The sequence below is a fragment of the Larus michahellis genome, chromosome 8 (genome assembly GCF_964199755.1).
Source record: "Larus michahellis chromosome 8, bLarMic1.1, whole genome shotgun sequence".
Taxonomy (NCBI): domain Eukaryota; kingdom Metazoa; phylum Chordata; class Aves; order Charadriiformes; family Laridae; genus Larus; species Larus michahellis.
Window position 1 is genome coordinate 23,478,909 of NC_133903.1, and position 27,096 is coordinate 23,506,004.

Genomic DNA, 27,096 nt, shown 5'->3' on the forward strand with positions numbered 1-27,096 from the left:
ATTAATAACTTGACAGTTGTCTTTATATGATCTTTCTTGATATGAACAGCAATATCATCAGTGATCACTTCAGAATCTAGAATCATGCCTCTAAAATGCATATATTCAAGTTTTGTGAAATTGGGTGAATTTTACTTTATGTTTAAATAGAAAAAAAATGCTGTGCTGTGGAGAGCTAATAATCGTTATAATGACAAGTAGTCCTATAGAGTTCTTTGTTCTGTCTTCATTTTTTACTTCCCTATTACATTTGTCCCAGAAATGTCCATTGCTTCAATGTGATTTTAACAGCTGTTAATTTCCTGTGTCTTCAAGTATTCAGATGTTTGTGCCTAGAATGGAAGAATCAGCATGAGCCTATTTTATCTGAAGAGCAGGTGTGAAAATTCCTGGTGTGGCATACTCTCACATGCTCCCCTACCTACCAGCAAACGAGCTATTAAAAGTAGGCCTGAATTAAAAGGGCGAAGAAGCAGACAAGCGTAATGTAAATGTGATTAAACATGTCACTTTGTAGCTTTCCCATCATGTGTACACATATATATATATGCACCATATGTGGCTCTGAAATGCAATTTCTAGCTCTCCAGGTGCTTTTTACTTATATGCCATGATTTTTGAAACATGAAGCCAGGCTTAGATTTTCTTGCTGATCGTAGAAGTTCCAAGCCAGCCTACCACCGGATTTCTTTTTAAAAATCCCATGATGCTCTGACCCTTGCCATTATGGTCTTCTAATACTGCTGTACAGAGGAATCCTTATGCAGTGGTGTATTTGTATGACACTTTAAAAATACTGCCTTACTATGTGTATATTCATATACTAAGTGTATATTTAAAAAAAAGTGAAATGTTGGAAAACAATGTCTTAGTTACAAATGTTTTCCTCAATACAATAGCAACTTTTTGTCTAACTTCTGTATTAGAATAAGCTTTGGACTTAACTTGATAGTTTGTTGAAGTGAAGTGTATATTTCTTTTCTACTTAAAAAGAAAGAAATGCTCTTTGCTGTGACCTGCTGTAGTTAAAGAATGTGTTGTGACCTGGTTTCGTATGATACCAATTCTTACTAACGACATGAAGAAAGTCCTTAAGCCTTTTTTAATTCTCCAAAGGAATAGCAAATGCCCACTGGTGCACTCCCTGTAAAATTAATTTTGTAAGTTTTAAATAAGTGGCAAAAAGAAAAAAAATTGCCTTGGAACTACAGTCGTGATAAATCTGGATCTATCCTGGAAGATTGGCTGTTGAGTCCAATTGTTACCATTTGAGCAAAGCTTGAGCAGATTTGCAGGAGTATTATTTCTAAAATTTCCCTCCCAAGGCATTTTCACAAATATAAGAATCACATAGAACAGGAGTAACTTAAGTTGCTTGTTTTGCTTACTGTTTTAAGCTTACCGGCTATGGGTTATAACTCCTGAAAGGCTCTTTTTCTGCTGTTACTTCTGGTGTAAAATCATGTGCAGGAGTAGTGCTGCTCCTGGTTTAAAATGGGTAGAAAAGTCTACCTGAAAGTCTGCAGTTTGAAATTGTGATCATGGCATGTGCCGGGGAAGGGGATTCATCATAAGATCTGTTTCCTCTCACAGTAAAAGAAGGGGTGAGGTAGGGCTTTCTTCACTGTTGGTGGGGAGACCCTGCAGTTGCCATGCTCCCCTAAAATGCTCTTTAGAAGCGTGCAGACGATCAAGCCTGCCACACAGTTACATTTGCCATTGCAGATCCCTGCCGGAGAAATACTGGCACTGGTCGTGAAGGACCCTGTTTGGAAGGTCGTAGGGACGGTGAGCATATAAAGGAATTTCAGCTGCAGTTTCAAGGATGAATGAATGTTTTACTCCTCAGAGGTTACTAGCTTTACCCTTACACGATCAAATATCAAATGTGGGGGTGGAGGTTTTTTCATGACCATCTTAGCATTGTGTGATAAAGCTGAAAAGCCTTTTTTATGTAATCTTTGCTGTGGGAATAGAGCCACAGAAGTAAAGATTTTCTTCTTATTACCACAGCTCACTCACAGTGGACAATTTGAAGAAGTCCTTCCACATTTACCTGGGCGGTGTGTGTGTGTAAAAAAATATTTTTCCTTTCCTTGCAGCAATAAGTGTATGTGAATGTAGAGTTCTAGAAATGCAAGTGAGAGCAGCACATCGTCAGTGTGGGCTCAGTAATTTAAATGTGAGCGCTAAGAGCCATGCAACACCAATAAAAGTGTTCAGCATTAGCTCTTCGTTACATGATGTGGGATCTGTCATCACTGTTGCATCACCTGGCCAGCTGAAGTAACCTAAACAAATGGGAGCTGTATATGTAATGTTATATTTCACCTTAGAATAAAAACCCATTCTCAAAGAGAGTTTTACCATAGAGTTATGATTAATTTGAGATTACACAATGAAACAATTGAGCCATATCTTGAAAAGTTAAATTTTTATTTAACTAAGCAGTACTACCTTGTGAAATACTTTCTTATAGCTGTCTTTCAGGAATTATATCCAGAAACAAAAAAGATGAAAAGAGGTTATTGAAGTATTCACCTGATGAATATTCAGCTGCTTCACTGATAATGCTTGCCATAGACTTTGGAAATATATGTGAAAACCGTGTTTTGGTTTTCATACAGGTTAAACTTTTTCAAGGTCTGCTTGGCTAAATTTGGACTGATAGTACAGGAATGGTGAAAGCTATATCCTTCACAGACAAACTGCTTCTGAATGTCCAGTGCAATAAGCTTGAGGGATGCTACAGCCTCTTTTGAAAAACTTTTCTTAAAGTGTGAGAGAAAACATTGAACTTTTTAAGTTGTTTACCCTGCTTAGAAAATTCAACCCAAAAGCTAAGAACTGATAGAGTTACAAGCATTTGAAAGTAGTAAATTATTGTACAGAGTGTGAACCAACATGAAAAAGACACTATATGCTTTCCCTCCTCATGATCTTAAATCAACAGCCTAAAACTTAAGTCTTTCCTTTCAGCACACAGCATTTGTACAATCCGACTTTCTTGATATATTTTGTAATAGTGTTTAGTTAATGCCATCCTGCAGCTTTAAGTTGGGGAAGACTCACTTCTTAGATGTCTAATATGTAAGGTTTAACATAAAAGCTGAGTGCAAGTAATTTTACTTAGGTGTTTCCACAAAGTAAAGCTTTTGCTGACTGCACTGAGTAAACAAACACTGTTTTTTGTAGCAGGCAAGAGATTCTTGTGGTAAAATAAGATCTGTTCCAAGGAGACAAAATCTGTCGGTTGAATGAACTAAAGCTGTCAGAAGTGTTCATTAAAGGATAGTTTTGGAGGGCATTTTCAGCTTTTAAATTTACCCGAACTGCTCTTCTATCCAGCTACCATACAAAAAAAGATAGATCATAGATAGTCTGAATTTTAAACATTTGCAATCAGAAGTATTTTATAGAACACTCAATGAGATGTGTACGATATTTGTGACAAACAAATACTCCAAATGTATAAAGAAGAATTTCAGAATTGCAATCTTAAACATTTCTGTCAGTTCAAATTCTTCGAATTTGGGAACGGAATATCCTGGGACTGATTCCCCACTTCCCCGCTCACCCCCACCAACCCCAATTAAATATTGTTGAAACTTGTTGGCTTTGATCTCTGGCCAAAGACTTAACTACAGCCCTTGCAGTCATACATTATCAATGAAGCTTTATCTCCTCCAGAGGATGTGGTTTGAAAGCAAAATGCTATTTTCTGTCCTCTGAATTACAAATGAGGTTTTCCATAGCAATTGATATAGACTAATTTAACATAACAATAATATTAGATTATTCTTTTAGCTATTAGTGTTTCTTATTAAATAGGGGAAAAGTTCCTTAAAATCCTGAAGGCACATATGAGGTGCCAAACACATTTGTTACAGTTCAGAACAGTGGATTTTTGTTTTTGTGTAATATTAAATTAGGTAAGCTCTGTGGCTAAGTAAAATTATTAACTAATTTTATATACTAGTAAGAAAGCTTTAGTTTCAGAGACTCTGGTACCTAAAGTGAACATTTTGTTTTGTTCTGATTTTGGAAGTATCTTGTTTTGATGCAGTATGTTGTATGGCTTTTGTTAAAGGTTGGGAAAGTACTTTCTACTTAATTTCTTAAATTACATATTAATTCCAGTGGAAACCTGATGTCCAGAAAGTAAAAACTTAATATAAATGGCATAAAAGTTGTATATGTGTAGGGGAAGTGAAATGTGTATGTCATAAGAGCAGTCCAAGTTTGGGATGGCAAGAAGAATACACTCAGAGCTGATTTCTAATCTCTGTTTTACTATGTCAGCAGAAAGCTGAGTTGGAGGAAAACTTCTAATATTCAGAGACTCGGTCCTTCTCTAAATTAGTATGTGTGAAGACTTGTTTAGGCCTCATAACTCCAAATTGGAGCAGCGGAGGGGTCTCCAAGTATCAAGTCATGATTTTAATATTGGAGCTTTTCATTCTTCCATTTAAGTTCGAAGTATCAAGAAATATTTTTGCGTAGTTAGGATGTTTGAATACAGGGGCTGAAAGTATAAAAAAAAATACTGAGAAATTTGAGTTGTCTTATGTTTATCAATAATTTCATACAATTATTTTTCTTACGTTAGGAACATTTTGCCTAAGTGTTCTACAGAAGGTATGATATGCGGATTTTAAGGAATTCTCTACACCACTAAGAAATTCTATATTTTATGTTTAATTCATCACTTCTTATTATTTTGAAATAATTATTTGTTGCAAAATAATCTCTCTTTTCAGGCAAAGCTAGAATGTCTTCAGTTTTTTGTGTAGCTTCTTGAAGTAAATCTTAAACAGTAATGTGAATTCAGATTTTCATTGAAAGTAATACCAACATCTTTAAATAAATTGTTAAATAACTAATCCATTTTCACATTAAAGCAAGACAATGTCACTTCACATATTTACATTTAAGGGTTGAGCTAACCTGAAAAAGCATAAGCTTTTTAAGTGAAAAAGCTTATATCTTGTCATATATCTGGAATTTTTTACCAGCTTTAATGACTGTTTACATAAAGTATGTTGAACTTGAACAAAGATAAATATGCTTTGCAAGCACAAACATCTGCTTTTGTGAATGTGTGTTTAAAAAAAACACTGTCACAGTAGAAAAGGTTTCTAAAAAAAAAAAAAAAAAAAGAGGGGAACACAACAGGGGGGAAAAAAAAGAAAAAAGACAGGAAAACTGTAGACCTGCTTTTAGATTGTGCAAAATAATGATTAAAAAGTAATATTTTATTTTTCTGGAACTCAAGCACTGAGTTTATACGTGATCACTTGAGCACTGTGGGATTTTCCTCCTCAGTCTATAGGTCTGATCATCATTTGAACTGCTTTCAAGGAGTAGGAACCTCCCCGGTACTCAGCCCAAAATATTCCATCCTGATACTTGCTCCTGTAGTGGCCTCCTCTGTACCACACCCCGTTGAGGTTGGAGTGGGCACATGCGTTGTACCACCAGCCACCTTTGTGAAAATGAGCACAGTTTCCTGTGGAACAGAAAGAAATGGGTGAACTTCAACATTGAAGAGGAGAAATGGAGCTTATCAAAAGCTTTCATATTCCGGCTTATTCTTAGAGGGGACTTTGAAATACTTCATAGCTGGTTGTGGTCATATCAATTGCTGCTTCTACCTAAATTATAAATTCTGTTGTAACAGCAACCATTGCCTTGAGGGGGGAATATTGACGCGGTACTTCATGTGATAGCTGAAAACTAAGGAGATCAGTTCTTCTCAGACTACCAGTCTGTGAGCTAACATTCAAGGAACTCGGATTATGTGCTGTTTAGAAATACTTGAGTAGAAGCAATGTGAGTTGATACAGTCCCGAGCAGCAGGCAAGGCCACAGTTCCACAAAGAGTTGCTTGTAACTTGTGTATTTACTGTTACTGGCTTGTTTAAGAGTTTGCAAGATTTGTCCAGCTTTATGGTTATTGACAGGTGAGGAAAAGCAGTTGGAATATTACACTCCCCAACCTTTCTTTTACTGCTAAGGCTTTAAGGGGAAAGCTGGAGGAAGAGCATGGAAATGAACAAAAAAGCATCCTTTAAGGAGAACGAAAAAGAATGATTGCCCATTTCTCAAGTAATGGTACGTCACTAAGCCTGTACACAATTGTGGTTCCTTTTGTGCTGTTCAGAAGCTTTAGTTCACGGTGGTTATTGCGATGTGGCCACAGCACTACTGAGAGATTACCTGGACAGGTATTCTGACTGCAGAGCGTCACGTGCAAGTGGTAAAGATGTCATTGGAGCTAAATATAAAGCTTGCTCAAGTGTGCCTGCAATTAGGGTAATAGAATTTGAATTTCTGAATGGTGCAGGGGCTTGAAGGGGGCCCTGTCAACATGATTTTTATTGTCACGTATTTGAAGCAGCTTTCAATAGAGTTGTTTTGTCAGAATTTACATACTTTTTTTGTAGCATATTCTTTTTTTAAAGGTGGTGTCACTAACGGAATCTACTGTATTCACTTTTCACATACATACTAGTTTCCTTACCTGAATACATATCCCTGTCTCTGTCCAGTGTTGTGAATTGCTTTCCGTTATGCCATATCATGGAATCGCCTGCGTTTCCTTGGTATGTTCCTAAGCGTAGCCTGTAGAATTCGCTTTCGGGCTCCAGACGGAAGCTGCTGTATTCTGCATAGACTTTCTTATTGCTCCAGTCCTCTAACTCAATCAATAGTCTGTAATTATCCTGATTAGTAAGCAAGTAAATATTTTCTAGTCCCAGCCAGTACTCTCCATCAATGTTACCAAATCCTTTCTGTGCAAAAGAAGATCAGAAGATAATGTTAGCTTTGTTTTTCTTGTTTATCAAAATGCTCATCAGCAAGAGTGTTACAAACCAGTGGAACTTGATATTGAAAGCCTTTGAGCTTCTGAACGACTAATCATTTAAATGCTTTATTTTGCTGCCCTTGGTCACTTACTCAGTTGGTCTTCTAGACTCAAGAGGTACTACAAGAAACAGTAAAGGTGGCAAAACTATCTGTTTTCTGTGATGTCCTCTTCTTTTTAAGATAAAGGGAGAGAGAATAGGGAAACTGATGTATTTCTTGATGAAGCTAAGGGAATCTGTAAGAATGTATGAGTAATGAAAATTAAGGGGGTATGTTTCCAGGCTGGAAAAGGTATTTATGGATCAGCAGTCTGTGTTCAAGGTTATAAATAACTTTTTGTTGCCTTTTTAATGCAACTAGTGGTGTGTTTTTACTGTTAATTTAACCACATAATTCATCTGTGCTCTTAGTAGATTTATTAGAAATGAAATATAAAGACGTTTTCCCTTTCAAATCACAGACTACCAGTAGCTGTGAAGTGATATTTCATATCTGTTGTCTCCTGTCCCTTAGTAAGCCAGTGTTAATGTTTGGTGTTGCTGCTAAGGATGGTATGTCACCCTCTGTGGCTATCTGTTATGCTTCTTAGTTTCTGGGGTCTTCCTGCTCTCCTTCTCAGGCTACTGATGATCAACCTGTGGTTGATTCCTGCTTTGAATCACTTTCTGGGGAAGTCTCTCTGCAGTAGAGAAGCAGTCTGGGCTCCTAACTCAAGCTGCAATTTCACGAGTGGCTTGAGTTGACCTAGCATCATGCTGCTGCCAAAAATGGTAGCGGTGCTCTTCTCCTGGCTCATGGCCACGTTTGCAGTACTTCCCTTGCGTCAACATTGTAGCTGTGCAGCCACACAGAGATCGGGAAAGAAGAAGAAGAAATGTGGACGTGGGAGACGTCTCTGTTGTCAGTGGTGCGGGCTTTGGTTTAAAGCCAGTCACAGAGGTGTACCTTCGAGTACTTGAAGTTAGGTAATAGGACTACCATCTACCAATTTAATGACAAATCTCCTGGGGGCAAATTTCAGTGAGCTTGACCCATTATTAGACACCAGTTATACACTGTTCTACATTTTCTTTGCATTATGTTCAAAAATGTTTATGGTTATTGTATAAGGCACTCTATAACTGCCTTACAGGATTAAAAATACCAACAGACACATACATTATATCCAGCACATAATACATATATATATCCAGCATATTATTATTATTTTAAAAATAAAATTACTTTCAGATTTCCTTTCCAGCATGTAATTACTCCAAAGCAGCGTGCATTTGTCGTCATAGGCGTTATGCCTACCAGTAGGTAATATCGCGATAACATAGAAAAATGCATTTCCCTTCACAAGCCCTACATCTTCAGATTTCTAACCTAATTTTAAACGTAGAAGTTGTTTCCTTTAATTCATTATTAGGAATGTTTTTAAGTTGAGGCACTGATTCTGCAAATGTATTAATCTGCCTAAATGAACAATTCCACTGGCTGAGATTGCTTATTCATAAGGGAGACAATTAAGCTTTTCAAGTACTTACTGTAGTTCTCAGTGTGTTAATAAAAATCATGTGTTTAGTTAGGTCTTTGTAATAAATGACTTCCCAGTCACTGTCTAGAAAAGCATGTGTCTCCCCAGTTGCTGTGTTGTGCATTACAAATGCAGGCTATTTCGACAATAAGTTAGTTCATACAAAGTTAAGTAACGTATTGAGTGAAATAGGACATTCCCACTGAAATACGTTTGCCTCTGAGGTGTGACCACTCTTTTCAATTATCTTTGTTCGTAAAATTAACTTCAGTGTCTAACTTAAGCAGCTATTTCCAACTCCTCGGTGTTTATCATAAAGTACAACCATTTGCAATGAAGAGTCGCATTGGAAATGTTTGTGCCATCTTGATTGCGATAGATAATGTCACTGCCACGCTGAAATGAAGCAGCTGGTTTTCTGCATTCCAGAATTTACCTTGTAACTGTCCCAGTTCCTGAAAAAGTTGACAGATCCATCTGTCCTCTTCTGAATAACTGCCCATCCTCCGGGGTCCAGGCTGTTCTCACACCAGAGTTGCATTGGCTCATTGCTGTTTTCAGGTTTGATCATATAAATGCCGCTGTTGGAATGCCCAGCTTCCTTGGCTTGTTGGCAGTCTTTGAATGGACCTTTTTTGAAAAGAAATACTGTAAGCATTCAAGCTTGGCTATGCGGTGCACATTGTTCAAGTATATTTTATAATGGTAATGGAAAGTCACTAATTCAATTAAGGTAAAACTACCATGGAAAACAGTGTAAAAAGTTACTGTCTTAGATGAACTGTGGTATACATAAACATGTCAGTATACTATTTCTATTTTTTTTTACACAAAATGTTCATTTTGCTAAACAGCTAATAGACTTTGCTTACCAACACCCAGTTTTTAACTTTGTCTACTGTGTTAAAGGTTTGTACTCTGACTTTTGATATTCAAGAAGTGCGTTATGATTTTCATTAACTGTTTTCTCCTCTACCACTTTTACAAAAGGTAGATGTCAATTTACTTCATTGTGTCCTAGTGCACCCATTTGAAACTGCTGGAAGTTTAAAACAAAACAAACCCAAGACACCCAAACAACCCACCCACCCCCCCCAAAACCTGAATACATAACTAGTTTGAGAGTTGCTGTAAGAAATATTTACTGCCAAAGTCTGCAGATATGGAATTTAGTGGTAGATTTTTTTTTCTTACACTGTGTAACACTTTTGCCTTAATGTACTTACCCAGTTCTAGGATCAGCCTGTTAACTGTGGATAGGAATCTTTTTAAGATCCATGTGTCATCCTGGTCTGATACATGATACTGATGAAGAAAACAAGCAAGCAACGGAGAAGTACTTCTGAGCGGTTAAAAAGGCTCATGTACTTGTTTTTAGGCTGTGATTCTACAAAAATGCTGTTGACAGTGCTGCTGGAACGCTCTATTATAGACCATGTGGATATAGTTTAGATATAGTTTTACAAGTAATGTTTACAGAAGAGTATCTGGTTATTCTGTAAGATGCATGCAGCTTACATATCTCTGAAAACTTTACCTAGTTTGCACTTCGATTTTTGGTAATAGCTTTATGTTCTACTTTTTAGAAAAGGATTTATGTTCATGTGTCTGCTTCCTTTGACTTGGAGAGACTGGTTATTCACGAATGAAAAGCAGGATATATTCTGATGGCTATTTAGTGGTGGAATGCTGTAAACGTGTTTGAAAAATAATACTCAGTAAATCTGAAAATCAGTTACCTCCAGCTTTTTTCTCATTTTAGAAGGCTCATTTTCTCAAATATACTTGGAAGTTTGGAGAAAACTCATGAGTCACGGAACAAGCTAATGTGCAAAGAAGCATAGAAAACAACCATTGAGGTTATTCTTTAATCCCAAGTAGAGGTCAAGTGAAAGCGACCTTCATTGCAGATTAAGGTTGCGTGACACAAGCAAATCAAAAGTCGTGCTTTTTTAAGATTGTAACGTAGTAGTTTCCAGTTGGATAAGTGTGTAATTTGCAAGAAATCCATAAAGCATTTCATATGAATTAGAGTGCAAAAAGCTTGTATATCTACTGAAGGTGATTACTTGGAGCTTTGGGCTGTGACAGTGCTACCACGAGTGCTGCAGACATTGAGCCATCATTATCAAATACCAACAGTACAGTATGCAGCAGTACTTACAATGGTTTTTGTCGTTCTTGCAGTGCATGCAGTAGTAGCTTAGGAAAGAAATAATGTAGCTTTGGTATATGAGTGCTTTTTCTCCTGCTCACAATTAAAATTTCCACATAGTTTTTGCACACACACACTGCAAAGTTTTTGTTCAGATAATTTCCTGGACTATGTTGGGTCTCATTTCCTTTCCTTGAACTGTCTAAAGTAAATTTGGGCACTATATAACTGAACAGGGAGGTTGTTCTAAAAGTAGTATTGTAAAGCAATCATTGCATTAGAAAAAGTGTAAACAGACAAGTAGTATTTTTTATAACATTAATTGAATTTTAAGTATAGCTCAATTAGATCTGCTGTGTATTATTTCATGTGACTTCTACTGGAGGAGGAATTGAGGACTCATTTTTTCGTGAGAGACCGAAGCAGATGTTTGGAGTGATCTTAAGTAGCTTTTAAGGCAGGCAGAATTGTCCTAGTCTGTTTATATAGCACACTTTGATCACTTTGGAAAATGTACTGGCATTAATGTCACAGGATGCAACTTGTCTGCTTTTGGATGCTTAGATTTGTCTATGTGCTTATCCTAAGTTAATGTTGTAGTAGAGGTAACAGACTGCTGATCATACTGTAAGGAAATGCAATAAATGCCATAACTCTTGGTATATAGCCTTGGATCTCTTTTGAGAAGTAAATTCATTGTTATATGTACTGTGTTATATGTACATATGTTATATGTATGTTATAGTTCACAGTATAGGAACTGATCCATTTCTTATTCAGTGGAAATGCTGAGATTTGTGAAATCGTGTAAGATTCTCCACAGTGCTGGTGTGAGTGGCGGCTCTGGCTAACGAAAAAAGCACAATTACTCTGTTTAAACTGGATATCCATGTAAGGAATAAATATCTCATGCATATCTAGTCTTTTGTAACAGTCTGCGTACACTAGGTTGGTGAGACAGTTAGTTACAAGTTAGAAATACTCTGAGAAGATGATCTGTTTAATATTTCACTTCTAAAATTGTGGGTTAGGTGTATGATTTAGTACAGATCATATTCTATTGGAAATTAGATGTAGTAGAGAAGGAAAATGATGAAATATTTGAAGTTGGAAGCTTAATAAAGTAATGGCTGAATCCTATTTTAAGATGCTAGATGTTATCTTGAGTGGATGATATAGAAGCTGTGCTTGTGTAAGCTTCACATAGGGGTTTTTTGGGCAGTAGTAGAGGAAAATTCCAAAATAAAATTGGGCATATATTACAAAAAAAGAAGTTACATTAACTGAGAGCTATTAGCAGCAGAGTTGGGGGGGGTGTGTGTAATTTTCAAGTACTCTGTTGAAGCTACTTTTTGCAATATAGTGGCAGTAAAATATGGAGACGCTGATTATTATTCCAAGGATTAACATAATTGTTAAAAAAATTATATATTGTGAATTTTACTCTCCACTCACAATATTAAGATGCACGTTGACCCTTTTGTAAACTTCTGCTGCATGCAAGTATTTGTTAGGTACAACTCCTTTGGGTACGGTAGGAGAAAGCTCTGACTTGTCTGTCCGGTTGTTTATTCTGTCGTAACCAACCAAGTCTTTCACAGCCCTGTTTTTAAGTGGGACTGTTTGGTTTTCATTGGTCTTTTTTGAAATCTTTATACATTATAAATTGTCATCATCTTTTAACTGGAAAGATCATTTTCTATGACATAGTTTTGTTTCTGTGAACCATTAAATATGCTTACCTTAATTTAAAAAAAACAGAGATAAGAACTGGGCATTGTGTTGCAATTTAGAAGTTTTAGTTTTGAGGATTGGCGCTCTACTAGTTGTAGCAATTATCAACCCTCATTTTCCCAAGGTACTGCAAGAAACAAACTTCAAACTCATTAATCTAGTATTAAATAAAGGAAGCTGACTAATGTTACAATAAATTTCCTAGAATTTCTTTGTGTTCTCTTGCAAAAATGGATTAAAACTCTGAACTATTAGGGGCAAAGGGATTAGTGAAAACCATGGTAGGTAATTTAGAGGAAAATGTTTAGTGCTGTTGCTTCATTTTCTATGTACCGCAGGCGTATATTGAGAGAGAAAAAGATGCATTTACAACAAAACCTTGAAGCATGGGTTTTCTGGGAAACAGGAAGTCACCATTTTTTAGAATTATACTTTTGCTGTCTGACCAGACATTAATGTAATGCTTTTATATTAGCTGTTTCCTTTGTGTCATGATGTGCGATTTAAATTCTCAAGACAGCTTGGCATTCTACTTGGGCTTGTGCCTGAATTTTCTGCAGACCCTGAATAAAAATAGCTGTTCTTTAAAACAGTAGCTAGTTTTTTGTAATGCTGTAGAACAGTCGCAAACAAATATTTGTCTTCATCTTAAGAACCAAGTTGAACTTCCAACTGTGACTAAAGGCAATTTGAAAGCAAAAAAAAAAAAAAAAAAGAAACCTCAAAAAACGACTCAACAACAACCCAAACAAAAAAACCTAACCCAACCTAACCCTTTTGCTGTGAAAGCTAACAGAAGCCAAGAGAAAGCGGTTGAATGGATGTCTGAGAAGAACTTGGGTTTCTGAATCCTTAAATATTTTTTTTTTTTCCTCACAATTCTGTCAAAATTTTAATAAAGTGAGAATCATGACAGAATTCAGGGCAGCTCACAGGTAGTTAATTTTCTTATCATTAGTTTTGTTTCTAGTGATGAATGAATTTATCTAATGACCTGAAGAATGTAACACATGAAGATGTGATACAGTCTTCTGAATGTATTTTCATAATATTTATGGTATTAATTTAACTTGCTGTCCCCTACTGACATCACATTCCTTGAAATGTAGTTACTTATTTTAAATTTTCAAAGCTGAGTGCATCTAATTGGATCCAGCCTTGATTCAATTATCACTTCAAACTTATCTTACTGTCTTGAATATTTCAACCAACCACTTCGAGATTTATTGCACGACTGTGTTGGTGGATTTAGATGTTCATTTTAAAGCAGCTCAGAATAGAAGGATTAACTTCTGGCAAATGTATATGTGAAAGTAAAAAGGACAATTACTTACAATTACTTCATTTATTTAAGATTAATTAGCCTCTCTTATTCACCATTGCAGGTTACTGTAACATGTGGCTAATAGGCATCTTCAAAGAAACAGGGCTAAACACTAAAAAGTCTATGCTAATATTAAATTTTCATTCCCATAACTCAAACCCAGCTGGAGACAGAAACCCCAATATTTTGTGACTCAAAGGCATAAACTCTTCAGATTGAACTTCTGAGCATCTACTATTTCAACAAATTTCAACAATCTTACACAGCTATAAGTTAGGAATTGGAGTATTTGGCAAACTAAAGCATTCCGGGGGGTGGGGGCGAGTGGGCAGGGGGCAGGGGAGAAAATCAGAATTGGGAGCAAAGGCTTAGCTGCACCGGACGCTTTAAATTCTTCATTCTGTTTCTATAGGCACAACAGTTTCCCTCTGAAATAGAGAAAGCTCAGATTAAATACTGATAGGTAACTCACCCTCGTTAATTAAAGCCAGTGGTGGTACTCTGAAAGGACTCTTTGTAGGAGAAGTAGCTGGATCAGGTGGTGGCCTTACATCTCTGTCTCTAGGGTAACCTGGATCTCGCTGGATCTCGTTACCTCCCAGAAGAACGGGGGTGTATGGCTGGCTGTTAGGAATGTGCTGTGGCACGACTTGAACAAGAGGTGGAGACCCATGGGTGTCCTGTCGTGAGAAGATTCTCAAGCACTGCTCTTCCAGCAGTGAGATAGTCACAGACTGATTATTTACAAGATCAGTTAGTGCTGCATATTTTACTTCAAGCTCCTTGTATTTTGTTGCCATCTTCAACATTTCTGTTGTAACATTAAGGACTTTGTTTTCCAGTTGGGAAAGCTCAAGGGAGTTATCACGCTTTCGAATTATCTCATGCAAGAGTTGCATATAGAGTTGGGTGACCCGAGAGTTCATGTTACGACTTTCTTTCCTCAGTAATTTTACTTCATTCACAATGTTTCCATCCACATCCACTACCAATTGCAAAATGTCAATTTCCCGCTTTTGCTTGGACAGAACATCCTTCAAGTTCTCTATGTCCATTCTTGTGACTTCGTCTTTTCTGTTACCAGTGCCCGGCCCATTAGTATTCACACAAATTGGCCCTGTGATTTTTTGTTCTGGGACCAAGAATGTGTAACCACATTTCTTCCCTTCCTCTCCACCGTCTGCTGAACGAGGGTGCCTCCGTTGGGATGTTTTATCAGGCGTAGATTGTTCTGTGCAGCGCCCGATAGACAACAGGAGGAACAATAGTACACCCAAAGTCCATTTAAATATCTTCATTTTGGAGCAAGTTATGATGACTGTCAGAAGAGACTATTGAACAGATAAAAGATAAAATAATTAAATTAGAGCCATAACTAAGACTTCCATACTGCTTTAACTACCTAAAATGTTGGGTTTACCATGATTCTGTGTATGTGGACAAGTCTTTGGAATCTATTACTTGATGTTCGGTTCTGCTAAATTAGCTTCAAAGAATAACTTTCTATTTTGAGCTGCAAAACTTAAAATTTAGGTATTGGATTTAGTAGAAAAGTTGTTGCACTGGATAAACTTTCAGAAACAATGTTCTTAAGTATTTATCATGCTTTTGTTATAAATTTGACTGCTTAGACCTGTACTCGCTACAATTAAACGCACAAGGTTATAGAACATACAGCGTGCAGAATATCTTAAAGGAAGAGAAGTAGGGAGATGGAGGGACTTGATAGTATCTTCAAAAATATTTACATAAATTTGGCAGTTTTGATTACATAAGCCTTTCTGGTCCTTTTTTATATTTATGTATGTATATATAGATGAATAATTTATTAAATAGTATATATGTACCTATTCATATGTGCACACATCTTTCAAATTTATATATACACAGATATAGTAGACTTGGAAAATACAGACAAATTGCATACTATTTTTGGACATTAGTGTTAGGCAGAAGATTAATGTAACACATTCATCTTAACCATTGAAAATTACATATCCAAGTAACCTTAAATTTGTAAGGAAAGCCTGTAACGCTGTTTGCTCTGTATATGTGTCCCTACTTAGTTGCTTTTTGAGATGAATGTTTAAAATTGTCACACTGGTTTTGTACCTTTGAGAACATTTTTATCCAAAAAACACACCCAATACTTTAGTGTTATCAATATAAGTACCATACTGAAGTATTTCGTTCACCTATTAAAGAAAATGTATTTCTTTTAACTTTGTGTAGAGAATTAAAATGCAGTGGTAAGATGCAAGAATGTTTTTGGAGAAAAACAATCTGGTTTTTTAACTTTATTTTTTTAAAATATTTGAGATGATAAACAAAGGCAGTACTTAAAACAGGGGGAAAAAACCTCATTTTCCATGTCTTATTTGCTTTGTTAAGCAGATCACTCTCCCTTATCGCAGCTGTTGATCTGGCTTTCCTTTCCAGACTACTATTAGCGGTTGTACAAGGCCTTCTACAGTGGCCTTTGTATAGTTATGAAGAGAAATAAAGTAAAACTGCAGAAAGTTAATAATTTTCATGCTGTTCCTGCCAAGTTTAAGTTTAAGTGCACTTGGCAATCCTGAAACAGTCACCCTGAAGGAGAAGCAAACCAGTGCTGCTCCCTTTATGTTCACATTTACAAGTGATAAGGTGACTTTTGTGTCAGGTCACTTCTCCCTGTTCTGTTACTGGCTTTAATATTATTGCTACAAATGTCTGCTCAACCTCAGAGTAAACGTATGAAGTCTTTATTTTTTGGCTTCACCAAGACTAGTGGTTACAAACTTCAAACCACGCTGTACGTGTAGTCAGGAATTATGTCTAGGAATCTTGATCAAATGTTCCGCTGTTGCTTAAAAAATAACTTTTTGTTTGGATGACAGTTGTATTGCGAGCCCTGCTTCTGGGAGGGGAAGAAAACACTTGCTTTTAACATACTGCAAATCATTTCTTACTCTACATAAATGGAGGGAATACATAAAAGTTTGAGAAAGTTTATATTTAGAAACTTATTTCTGTAGATTTTACTATTATTATGTAGTAGTAAGTATTTTGTTGTCTACTAGTAAGTATTTTTCTCAGAAACAGAACTTGGTTGAAAGTTTTGTTAATACTTCTCTGCTGAAAGTGTAACTTCTGTGTTTGTTTGGGTTTCTTTTTTTTTTTTAAAGTAGGAAAAAGTATCACTCTTATCCAGAGCTAATTGTGTATATTTATTTGGTGATTTCAGACATTTAAAATATTAATCACTTGAACAATGCTCAGAGTTGGAAGTTCATTAGGTTAAATTTTCACGTGAATTATGGTAAACACATGTGAAACAGGTCTGTGTGTGGTTTTGAACTTGACAAGGATAAGCTGAACTAATTGTCTGAAGTTTGAAACCTCTTCACATCACCTAAATTATTTTTCAATACTTTTATGTTCGGTGTTTGCAGATGCAGGGAAAGTGAGTTCATGGCATACGGTTAAAGATGAAGGCATAGTACAAGTCCAGTATTTTACTGTTTTCACAGTATATAATAGCTACTTCATAGTCTAAAAAGGTGAATAACACTTTAGTTCTTGGTAGTTTTTAACAACCCTATACAGTTACTTAAATAATGAATGGCTGGGGGTTTTCCCCACAGCAGCACATTTTTCCTCTGAAATACATTAAAACTTAAATTAATCTTTCAAAACGAACATTTTGCAATGCAGCCCACTTTTCTGCATTTCTTTTAATGTGTGTTCATTTTGAACTTTTACACTTTCATGTTACAGTTAGAAGTTCTGTGTCTCTGTATGTAGTGTCAGACCATAAAATGAATTAAATGGTCTAATACAGCATAACCAAATGCAACAGCTGCATAAGATTACGCCCTAGAACTTTGAAATAATTCAAATGTCTTCTATTAAACTGAGACGCTCAGATAAGCAGGGATGAGTTCCCTCTGAGAATCTACCTGGTAAGGAATATATATGTTTCCATGGAAATTCTGATTTTGAAAAAGTGAAACATCTTACGATGTTGCTTGGCAAGTTTGAGCAGCTTAATGCCTAACTTGTTATACAAGAATACGTTCTGCGTAGGATATTTACCTGGAGTTTTAATCAGCTTAGAAGGAAATGAAAATACTGCTTCAGAAATTTCCTGATGTTCTGGGCAAGCAGCTTAAAAAAATATCAACTGTTTATCCAAAATATCACAGAATGATAACCTAATATGTAAGACTTAAAAATGACAAATATTAGAGTTGGGAAGTAGTTTGGAGTTTTTTTAATCAGACGCGTTATGTCACAGATTCCCAGGTTTAGATGTTTAGGTACTGTCATAACTGTTAGGAGACAAAGTGATTGAGGATCAGGGATCAGTTTAGACAGAACCACAGTCTCGGACCCTTCCTGGAAGTCTAGGGTTGCTTGTAGTGAGTGGGGCTGCTGAAATACCTGCCTGCAGATCTTGGAAAATAAGTGAGAGAGATTGTGAATACAGATACTATTGCTTTAAAATATGTTATTTAACTCTTTATGAACGGTCATGTTTTTTAAATTAGAATAGACTGTCACTTCTGTCATTTTCCTGTGTCACCCAGTTTTGGGTCTCAGATTTCTGTCGAAGTTCCATTACGTATGTTCTGGTATGCTAATGTTTTATTGCTTCTGCAGGAGAAAATGTGCAATTTGCTACTATTCATAGCAACACAAACTTCATCATCTTGTCAGAAACACTCAGAGCTGTGGATAGGGCTTCAATACCATCATCCCCATGCAAAAAAAAACAAAACCCTTGTTTCCAAAAATAGTCTTTGATTTATTATTTTAAAAGTGTTTAAAGGAAAAAATTTCCAATTTAAAGGAGCAAAATAAACCAGTAACTATTATTTTCAACTTTCACTGAGAAACTACTATAACATGGGCTGTGTTACCCCCAAAAATATTGTATTGCTTACAAATATTAGAGTTACAGGAATGAGGAAGTGTGGAAGCTAGTATATATCTGGCATTTTTTAACTTTCTACACAACAAACTACTTGTTCTGTGTTGTACTGCTGTGACTCTCATGTTCAGCAGGATGTAGAGTTTGGAGACCCACAACACAAATTAGAATCTGTTCTCTCCGAGCTGACGAAGACTCCTTCATCCTGGGCAGTGTAGGTTGTTACCAATGAATGTAAGGGAAGCGTTGCATGTAAACGTGAATATAGGATTCCCTTTGTGTAGGAAGCATGATATCAGTACGTATCTTTTTTTCAGAGTATTTATTAAAAGAATATGGTCAAACAAAAAATACCAACAGTGTTCTCTTTTATAAACTTCCATTTATAAACATGTTAAACAGGAAGAGGAACACAGGGGTTTTTTTAGAAAGTAAATGATAATACTGAGAATAAAGATCCTCTGAACATGATACCAGTTAATCTGAAAGCTCTGTTATTGATATTACATGTACTTCATTTTCTGGTAAGCTTTGTCTAAGCAGCTAAAATTAATAAAACCATCTAGGTTCCCCTATCTCTACACAGAATAAGCGGAGATTTTTGTGAGGTTTTTTTAGCTTAAAACTGGGTCCATAATATTAGAAGTAATGCTGATGTGGGGCAAGCACTCTTATTATTGGAGAAATGTTCACATGGATTTTTGATATATCTGTGTACTTCAGTAAGTTACTTTTCCCTGTATAAACAAATGCTTTTCCGGCAAGTCACTCTGCCTCTGCTGAAATAACAGGATTACTTTCAATTGTATTGACCAGGATCCAGCAATAATACATTCTTGTGTTTTGTTAGTCAGATACACGATGTATTGAGTCAGAGAAGTTTGCTTCTCTGAGGTTAACAGGAATCTGATTCCTTTTAGGAAAGGCAATCTAAAAATCGTCAGGGGTTTTCAAAGTAGTCATTGAAAATGTTTCACTTCTAAGAATTTATCTGCAGAAGAGATTTGTAAAGCTTGTCATACTGGATATTCTGAAAACACAGCAAAATACTGTAACACTTTCAGATTTTTTTGGTGAAGTATTTTTTATGGGGGGGTTCCTTTACATTTGTTTGCAGCCATTGTGTGGGTTTGCACCATTTTAACAGGAAGGTACAGTGGAGTGGTATATCTTGCATTTGGAAATGTGTTATTTAGGGGCTCCAGAATTCTCTGTAAAATAGATACTGAAGACATTAAGCATCTAGTGATGTTTTCTATAGGAAACTTTGCTTCATTCATTGGTGTATAAATTTTAAGGACTAGACTAATAGGGCATGTTACAAAAAACAAACTAAGCCCAGTAAAACAATAATTAAGACCTGATGAAGCCATCTAGTCAAAAGTTTAAAGGTTCAGAATTTCCATTCTTCGAAGTAAACTCCTGTGAAACTTTAAGTGGCATATTTTTCCGTCACACTTCAGATCATTCTTGTGGCAACAGCATAATATTAGTATTCCGTTATTTGTTTTAAAATAAGCATTTCAGAATTTGAACTCTAAAGTTGGAAGCCAGCAAAGGAGAGAGAGTTAAAACCTTGCATGTAGCCAGTTTATTGCTTTAAAACTATTGACTCAGCTGTTTTCATTTGTGAAAGATTTAGGAATTGTTCTAAGCAGCATAAATCAAAACCTTGGCTAATAATGAATGAACGGAGACTGGTGTCCAAAGCACACAATGTAGGCTTCAAATGGGTTTTTTTGTTGTTGTTGTTTAGATTGTTCTCTTTAATATGTAAAGAAGCACAAAAGGATAGTAAGAAAAAGGGCTGGAGAGCTTGGAAAGGATCCATCTTTCTTGTTTGTCAAGACTGCTTCAGACTTTTTCCCCTCCCATAGCTACTACATCTTAATTAAGTTTGCTTTCTGTAACGCTTTGTCTCTTCCTTAAGCATCACCCCCTTCATTCTTTCTTTAGCGTGTCAGACATTTCTGAGAGTTTGTTAACACAAATACATAACTTATATTCTTTTCTATTGTTCTGGATTATTTACCAAGTCAGCATGAAGAAAGGCAAAAAGTAGCAAATTATGTATTCCAGACTCTCTTGCTTTTTATCCACACTTTTGTCTTCTGTTTGTAAACAACTTTGTTTTAATCATTGACTTGCAACTGTATCCTTCCCCCTCCCTCCTCCCAAAGAATAGCTGTAACAAAACCCTCTATTTTCAACTTAATATAGTGTTGCCTTGTGTCTTGCATTTCATGTTGATGAAATGAATCTTTATTTAGAAACAAACTGCTGTTCAATTGAGGTACAATTGACTTCTCTATCGTTCCACAAATTGTTAAAGGAAGGGATTAGTATCTGTTGCAGCAACGTCTTTGGATTTTCAGCTTCACAATTGTTTGTGCTACAAACTTGATTATATTCTGAATCAATATGTGACCTGGGTTTCTTTGTTGGTTGTACGATTCAGACTACTTCTACTGCTCAGAAGTACCATAAATAAAAATTTAGTTGAAACGATATACAATGATTGCTACTTACAGCTGTGTGTTGATTTACTCAGGACTTTTTACAGTGGTTTTATTGAGGTATCCATTTTCTAGTTCTAGTAATGCTAGGTCTATGCTCTGGTGTTGGGTGAAATCCAGCTTCCCTGAAATTGATAGCGTTTTTGGCTTTTGCTTTCTGGTAGGGTCAGAATTTCAGATTAATATGTTCACAATACCCAAATTACATGCTTAGCAAAGAATCGGGTAGTACTAATTTTCTGTAACTGTAAATAACAAAATCTACAGCAGATTTACAGCTAAACAACTGAAACGTATTCATCCTTAAAACTGGAATGAGTTAGTCTCTGCTCTTATGCAGAGTCCTTTTTAATTCTTTCCAAGTTTCCAAAGTATACCAAATGCCACAAAAGTGAGTTTTATATTTTAGTTGTCAGACTTTTCTCAGTCTGAGAGAGATTTGTTTCCTCACAAATGTATGTTGAGGGAGATGTATGTAGAGTTCACAAATAGCTCAAAATTAAACTTGCAAGTAAGAATAACTTTAAAACTTACCAAGAAAAAAAATCTTCCAGCTGTTTTGCTTCTGTGGTAGATGGAAAATCCAGAGGCCAAGTTGCTTTTTTCTTCCTATATTACCCGGTGCTGTGGATTGTTAATCTGCAGTTGGAGCTGAAAACTGCTTTTGTCTTTCTCTGTTAGATCCAAGCTGTATTGAAGAACTGGGTTTCTCCATATGATAACCAAGCTAACTAATCATTTAAAAAAAAAAATAATTAAAAACATAAAGTTCCAGTATGTGTTATTCCAGAAAAGAGAAAGAAATGCTTTTTTGAAACTGCAGTGTTTTACTCTCATATGCAGAAGTGCACGAACCAGCTACAGCTGACCCAGATTCCATATACATCACTTTTGGACAGTGTTTTTTTTTAAACAAACACACACTCGCCTTAGACGTTCAGCCCACCTATGATGTCACCGCAAACACACTGAGAGCAGAAGAAACTCCTCCTTCGGATTTCCTATCCGTACCCTCCAGAAAAGGAGGGGGTAGGGAGGCTGAGAAGTTAGGAACAAGGAAAGATTGTTTGCCAGTAGAAGGGAGGGTACCATATGGCAACAGACTGTGCAAGAGTTCAGCAGGCAATTACAAATCAAACATTTTTACTACGCTGCCTAAAGATGCCTTTCAAGTTATTACAGTACTGGGCTTCATTTCGAAGAAAGATTCTTTCAGGCTGATAAAACTCGATTTGTGTTGCTGGGAATAAAAGGGGCAGCCTGGCTGGATACAACAGGAAAAATGAACCATTTATAGTCTAGAAGAATGTTCAACAGAGTGTCGCATTCAATTCTTGACATTCAGTTAATAAGAAACAGTTCCAGTTGTTAAACACATGAAGTCTCCGATACATGTGGAAAATGTTAAAACTGCGTGTGTGATGGTTTTGGGTAGGTACTAGAATATTTGATAATATCTGACTGGTGCAAGAAGTAGCACAAGCCACAGAGATTATGCCCTGTGAGGAATGCAGAATACTGGGTTTAGTTCTGTCAGTAGCCAGCACTTAAGTGCATTCAGTTTGCTTTCATTGATTTGTTCGGTTTCTTCACAAAGGACATGCCAATTACACTTGAAAGAGAATTACCCTAGTGTGCTTTCAAAATTATTTTAGGCTTCATAGAAAAGCATCGAATAAGTTTAGAGAACAGCTCTCTACAGAAGAGCTCTTGATTTAGCTCAAAGAAAGAAATCGGCGCTTAATTGAGCGAATCATTCAGAAAGATAATCCTACAAGTACATTGGTTTATAAAGTCCTGCATAATATTGCAGGTGCCTTTTCATAGTGAGTTCCCTTAATTCTAATTAGTAAGCCTGATTTACCTCTTTCTGTGGAAGACTGAGCAGGTTTGGGATTTTTAAGGCCTATTTGGACGCTGCTTAGCAATGTTAGGTTCAGGACAGCTTATGCAGTCTAGATAGCATAGCAATTAAATGTGACTATGTGATGTTTCTGATTATCCTTTCTATTTTTTAGTAAACCGATTCTAGCAGAATAGAAAACTGAGAAATGTAGTAGTAGATCAGGTCATGTGTAATACCTTTTAATTCACTTTTTTATATGTCACCTTTGGACCACAAGTATTTTAATTTGTTTCTGTGTGTGTGCGCACACACGTGTGTGTGTGTTGATTTTGGAGTGATGCCCAGAGTTTCCCAACTCACATTTGAGGACTGTACTGCTTAGGTGCTATACAAACACAACTGCTGTTCTTGTGAGGTTGTATTAATAGTCTTCCACCTGTAAAGCCAAACTTCTTGTTATGACTTTGGTTATACAAGGCTGAGAGGTGAAGCAAAATATAATTTTAGAAATTCCCTGTTACTGAAATAAGTTTCTTAAAAATATTCTTTAAGTTTTGTTTTTGTTTTATTTGGGTATCTCATGGAAGATGCAGGGGATGAAGAGCAATTCCTTTTAATGGCAGAGTTGGTCAGGATATGTTTCATTTAGTTGAGACAAAAATAATTAGTCTTTGGGTGAAGTTCAAGAAATGGAATTGCATTTAGAATTAAAATAAGTGGTTTATCTACAGCATTAGTGTCTAAAGAGGAGACTTACACTCTATCTGATTAAGGGATTGAAAGAATAGTAAGGTTACAGTGGTGGTGGGGAAGAAAGCAGGTAGAAGACTTGAAGGCTGTTGGAGTTGCAGTTAATGTTAACTGCAGGATTCATACTGCATTTCAGTCCGAGTGCACTTTTTGCCTAGTTAACTTTTCCCATGTTGCTGCACGTTGAGTTTAAATTTCTATTCAGCTTGAAGAGTTATAGATAATATGATTTTTCCTTCTGTTATTTTTTTAATGCTGAATTGGAGGAATGAAGTAGTAGACTTCCTAAAATTATTACTCATCTTGAGCATGTTGTTTTAGCATTGTGTGTTTAGTACGCTTCATATTTGTCAAGGGAATAATTAATTGGTGATATGGCAGAAGATTAGGTTCACGAGTAGTTGGGCATGTCCTTGTAAAAACTTTAGAAATCAGACTTAGAAATAATGACACTGTTAAACACAAAGTCAGCCTGTACATGCCTGGTGTGATGCAGGAGGAAAGGATCCTTTCTGCCTCCCACTGTGATTTGTTGTACAAAGAACGGAAACCTGCACACAGAAACCTAGCTGTACTCGTACCCTCAGCATCTACAAATATAGCTGAGATAAGGTTGACAAAACTAAGGATTAAGCGGTGGAGGAGAATGCAAATTCAATCCCAGACAAGGGCGGCATGGTGATGTACCTTCCCGTAAGTCCAAGCCTTATTTACTGTTTTACTCTGAGGTCTGAAGGCTCTCGGAGATCTTGTCAAAATGGTTTCTCAGGTAAATACAAAATACTATTCTAAGGCAATGCTGCTGTCAACCTGCATGCACGTTAGTCAGTGAAAGCAAAAATTCTTCAAAATATTGTTTGTGAGTTGTTTTTTTCTTTTTCTGCTAAATGTGAGAACACTAAATAAAGTTTTCATTCTAATCTTATTCAGGTATTTATCTATCAGACTTGACATATATCGACTCTGCCTACCCATCAACAGGGAGCATTCTGGAAAGCGAGCAAAGAACAAATTTAATGAACAACATTCTTCGAATTATCTCAGATTTACAGCAGTCATGTGAATATGGTAAGCTAGTGTGTAAATACGGCGGCATTAAGAAGAACAATTTAAAAAGTTTTAATATTTGTCTTCTGTAATGCGATGTAACCCATTTGAATGCAATTAATGCTCTCCTTCACCCTCTCCGCTCAAAAGTCTGTTTATTCTGGTATTATTGGTTATGAGAGAGCATCAGCGTGAGGAGACATAATAAAATTACCCTTTTCTTACATCGCACACATTTACATCACATACATTTTTGCAGTACGTATTTTCTGATTAAAAATGTGGAATACACTGTACCTAACGGTAGTTTTACTACTAAGTTGTAAACTTGTATCCCTGTGTTTCATAGTTTTGTGACTATGAATTCTAAAAATTGCAGGATTGCTTTTGGAGTTGTACTTCTACTGGAGATAAAAAAAAATATATTCAGCTTGTCTTTTGGACATTTATAGTTCTATTCATAGGTCAGATAATGTATTTTTTTCTTCAAAGGTTGTCTCCCTCACAATCCACTTCAAGTTCTAGTAAAGTCATAAGGCTGTGTTTGTGATGGTGGAACGTGAATTAGCACACTTCACTGAGGGCTCAATGTAATGAGAATGTGGGTTGTGAGGAGTCCTCAGATACAACCTTCCCGGTGTGGGACTTCAGTTTGACCAGGGACGCGCTCTCGCTTTTCCCTTACGTGTGCTCTGATAGGCAGAGCAGCTCTAGGGGATACAAACCTGGCTTTATGGATGTGGGGAATGTCAGCTCAACATGTGAGAATTGCTGTGAAGGACAAAAATTTCAGCATCAGTAAGGACTGTAGTTTGTACCTTCATCTCACATAGAGAGGAAGGAGATCTGATTCTGTTTAAATAGTTTCTGGAAAATAACTTTGCTTACCAATGAATGGTACAGTGGTAATGAATGTCATCTGTTCTCCAGATATTCCTCTGTTGCCTCATGTCCAAAAATACCTAAACTCAGTTCAGTACATAGAAGAACTACAAAAGTTTGTAGAAGATGACAATTACAAGTAAGTATGAAACGCTATAACTGACTGTAACTCATTACGTAGTAGCTTTTATAACACAGGGCCTGTCATTTAAGATTGTAGTTGTATCAGGGGATTATGCGTCTCAGATGCACCAGTTGCAAGTAATGAGGTTACAGCAGGGTCTTGTGCTCAAGACAATTTTCAGCATGCTGGATGGCATATTCCTTCCTTTTCTGTGTCTGATTGCATCGAGCCCTAGCTTTCAGGTCTGTTTGGTCTTTTGATTTGATCTGCAGACCTCTTTGAGTGTTCACTAATGAAGACTCCATACTTCTGGCTGACATATAACACTGTTCAGTCAATAAGATGGATCCCATGATTGGAGACAGCTTATGTTATTTTTCATCAGAACAAAGTCATCTCTGCATTCAGTCCCCAGTTCTTGCTGACTGTGACTTAAGGCTTTAACTTCCATATATATTTTTCACTTTCATTTCATATTTTTTTCTTTGATTAGGTTATAGTGTGAGTAAAATGTAAACACTTGATTTTTGAGAGGCAAAATATTGTCCGTGTCCCCACCCATTCCTCCCAGCATACCACCCGAAACAGAGGTTTCCATTTCCTTAATTAAAAGATTATTGCTGTATTAAGCGATTTGGCATCAAGCAAAACTGGGGGATGGAAATCTCTGGCATGAGACAGGAACAAGCCCTGAGGATAGGAATAAACCAAAAGCAAGTCTGTTGCATATGAAGAAGGTTTTTGTTCATTGGCTGATCTGCTTGAGGGGGTTCTCCACCCATTCCCATCCTGCCTGCCTGGGAAGTTTGGCACCTCAGTTGTGTTGAATTGATTGCTTGTGTAGCTGTATTCGAATGGTGGGAGGGGTATGCACACTAGAGGAACAGATACGCCTTACCATTTAATAGCCATAATTTGGATTTACCAAAAGGTAGCAAATGGGGACCCCTCAGTTTATGTCAAAGAACAGTTAACTGTTCAGACACCTGGCTTCCCTTCTAAGATTTGTAACTTGTTCTCTGCATTTTCGTATGCAAGCATGAGGCTTTGCCTTTGTGCTGAAATGTTCTGTAGCCTGATTTTGAATACTGCTTGCTTATCACTGAGACTAAAGCTCTGTGATCAAACATTTAGAGGAAAAAAAAACCAACCCAAACCCAAATTTAACTGTGGTGTCTGCTTCTTAGAGGCATATTGTTTTACTGAGTTCCATGCTCCGCCTTACTCCACCTTCCCCAGGCACGACTCGTTACTAGTGGGAATTTTATTGCTGAAGGAGCTACAGTCTCTTTGTCCTGTACAACCCATGTTTTGATAGCAGGGAAATGAATGGAGACAATTACACGTAATGCAGAAACATGGCCGCTATTCAGGAAGTCTGGTTTTACGCCTATAGGTTTTGTATGTCTCCAAA

At 36.5% G+C, this 27,096-nt stretch overlaps 2 protein-coding genes across 15 annotated transcripts in view; one reads left to right on the forward strand and one right to left on the reverse strand.

The window, feature by feature from the left end:
- RALGPS2 (Ral GEF with PH domain and SH3 binding motif 2) overlaps window positions 1–27,096 on the forward strand; it is a 149,814-nt gene that overhangs the window by 90,378 nt on the left and 32,340 nt on the right. For all 14 annotated transcript variants that reach the window (XM_074598790.1, XM_074598791.1, XM_074598792.1 and 11 more), the window contains 2 exons: window positions 24,560–24,697; window positions 25,607–25,697. In XM_074598790.1, coding sequence (XP_074454891.1) covers window positions 24,560–24,697; window positions 25,607–25,697 — 229 coding nt within the window. The remainder of the gene's footprint in view (window positions 1–24,559; window positions 24,698–25,606; window positions 25,698–27,096) is intronic.
- On the reverse strand, window positions 3,916–21,977 carry ANGPTL1 (angiopoietin like 1). Its single transcript, XM_074598805.1, has 5 exons — window positions 21,568–21,977; window positions 14,075–14,933; window positions 8,826–9,019; window positions 6,524–6,794; window positions 3,916–5,509 (listed from the first exon to the last, which is right to left on the reverse strand). The coding sequence occupies exons 2-5, from the start codon at window positions 14,898–14,900 to the stop codon at window positions 5,322–5,324; spliced, it is 1,479 nt and encodes a 492-aa protein (XP_074454906.1). The 5' UTR covers window positions 14,901–14,933; window positions 21,568–21,977; the 3' UTR covers window positions 3,916–5,321.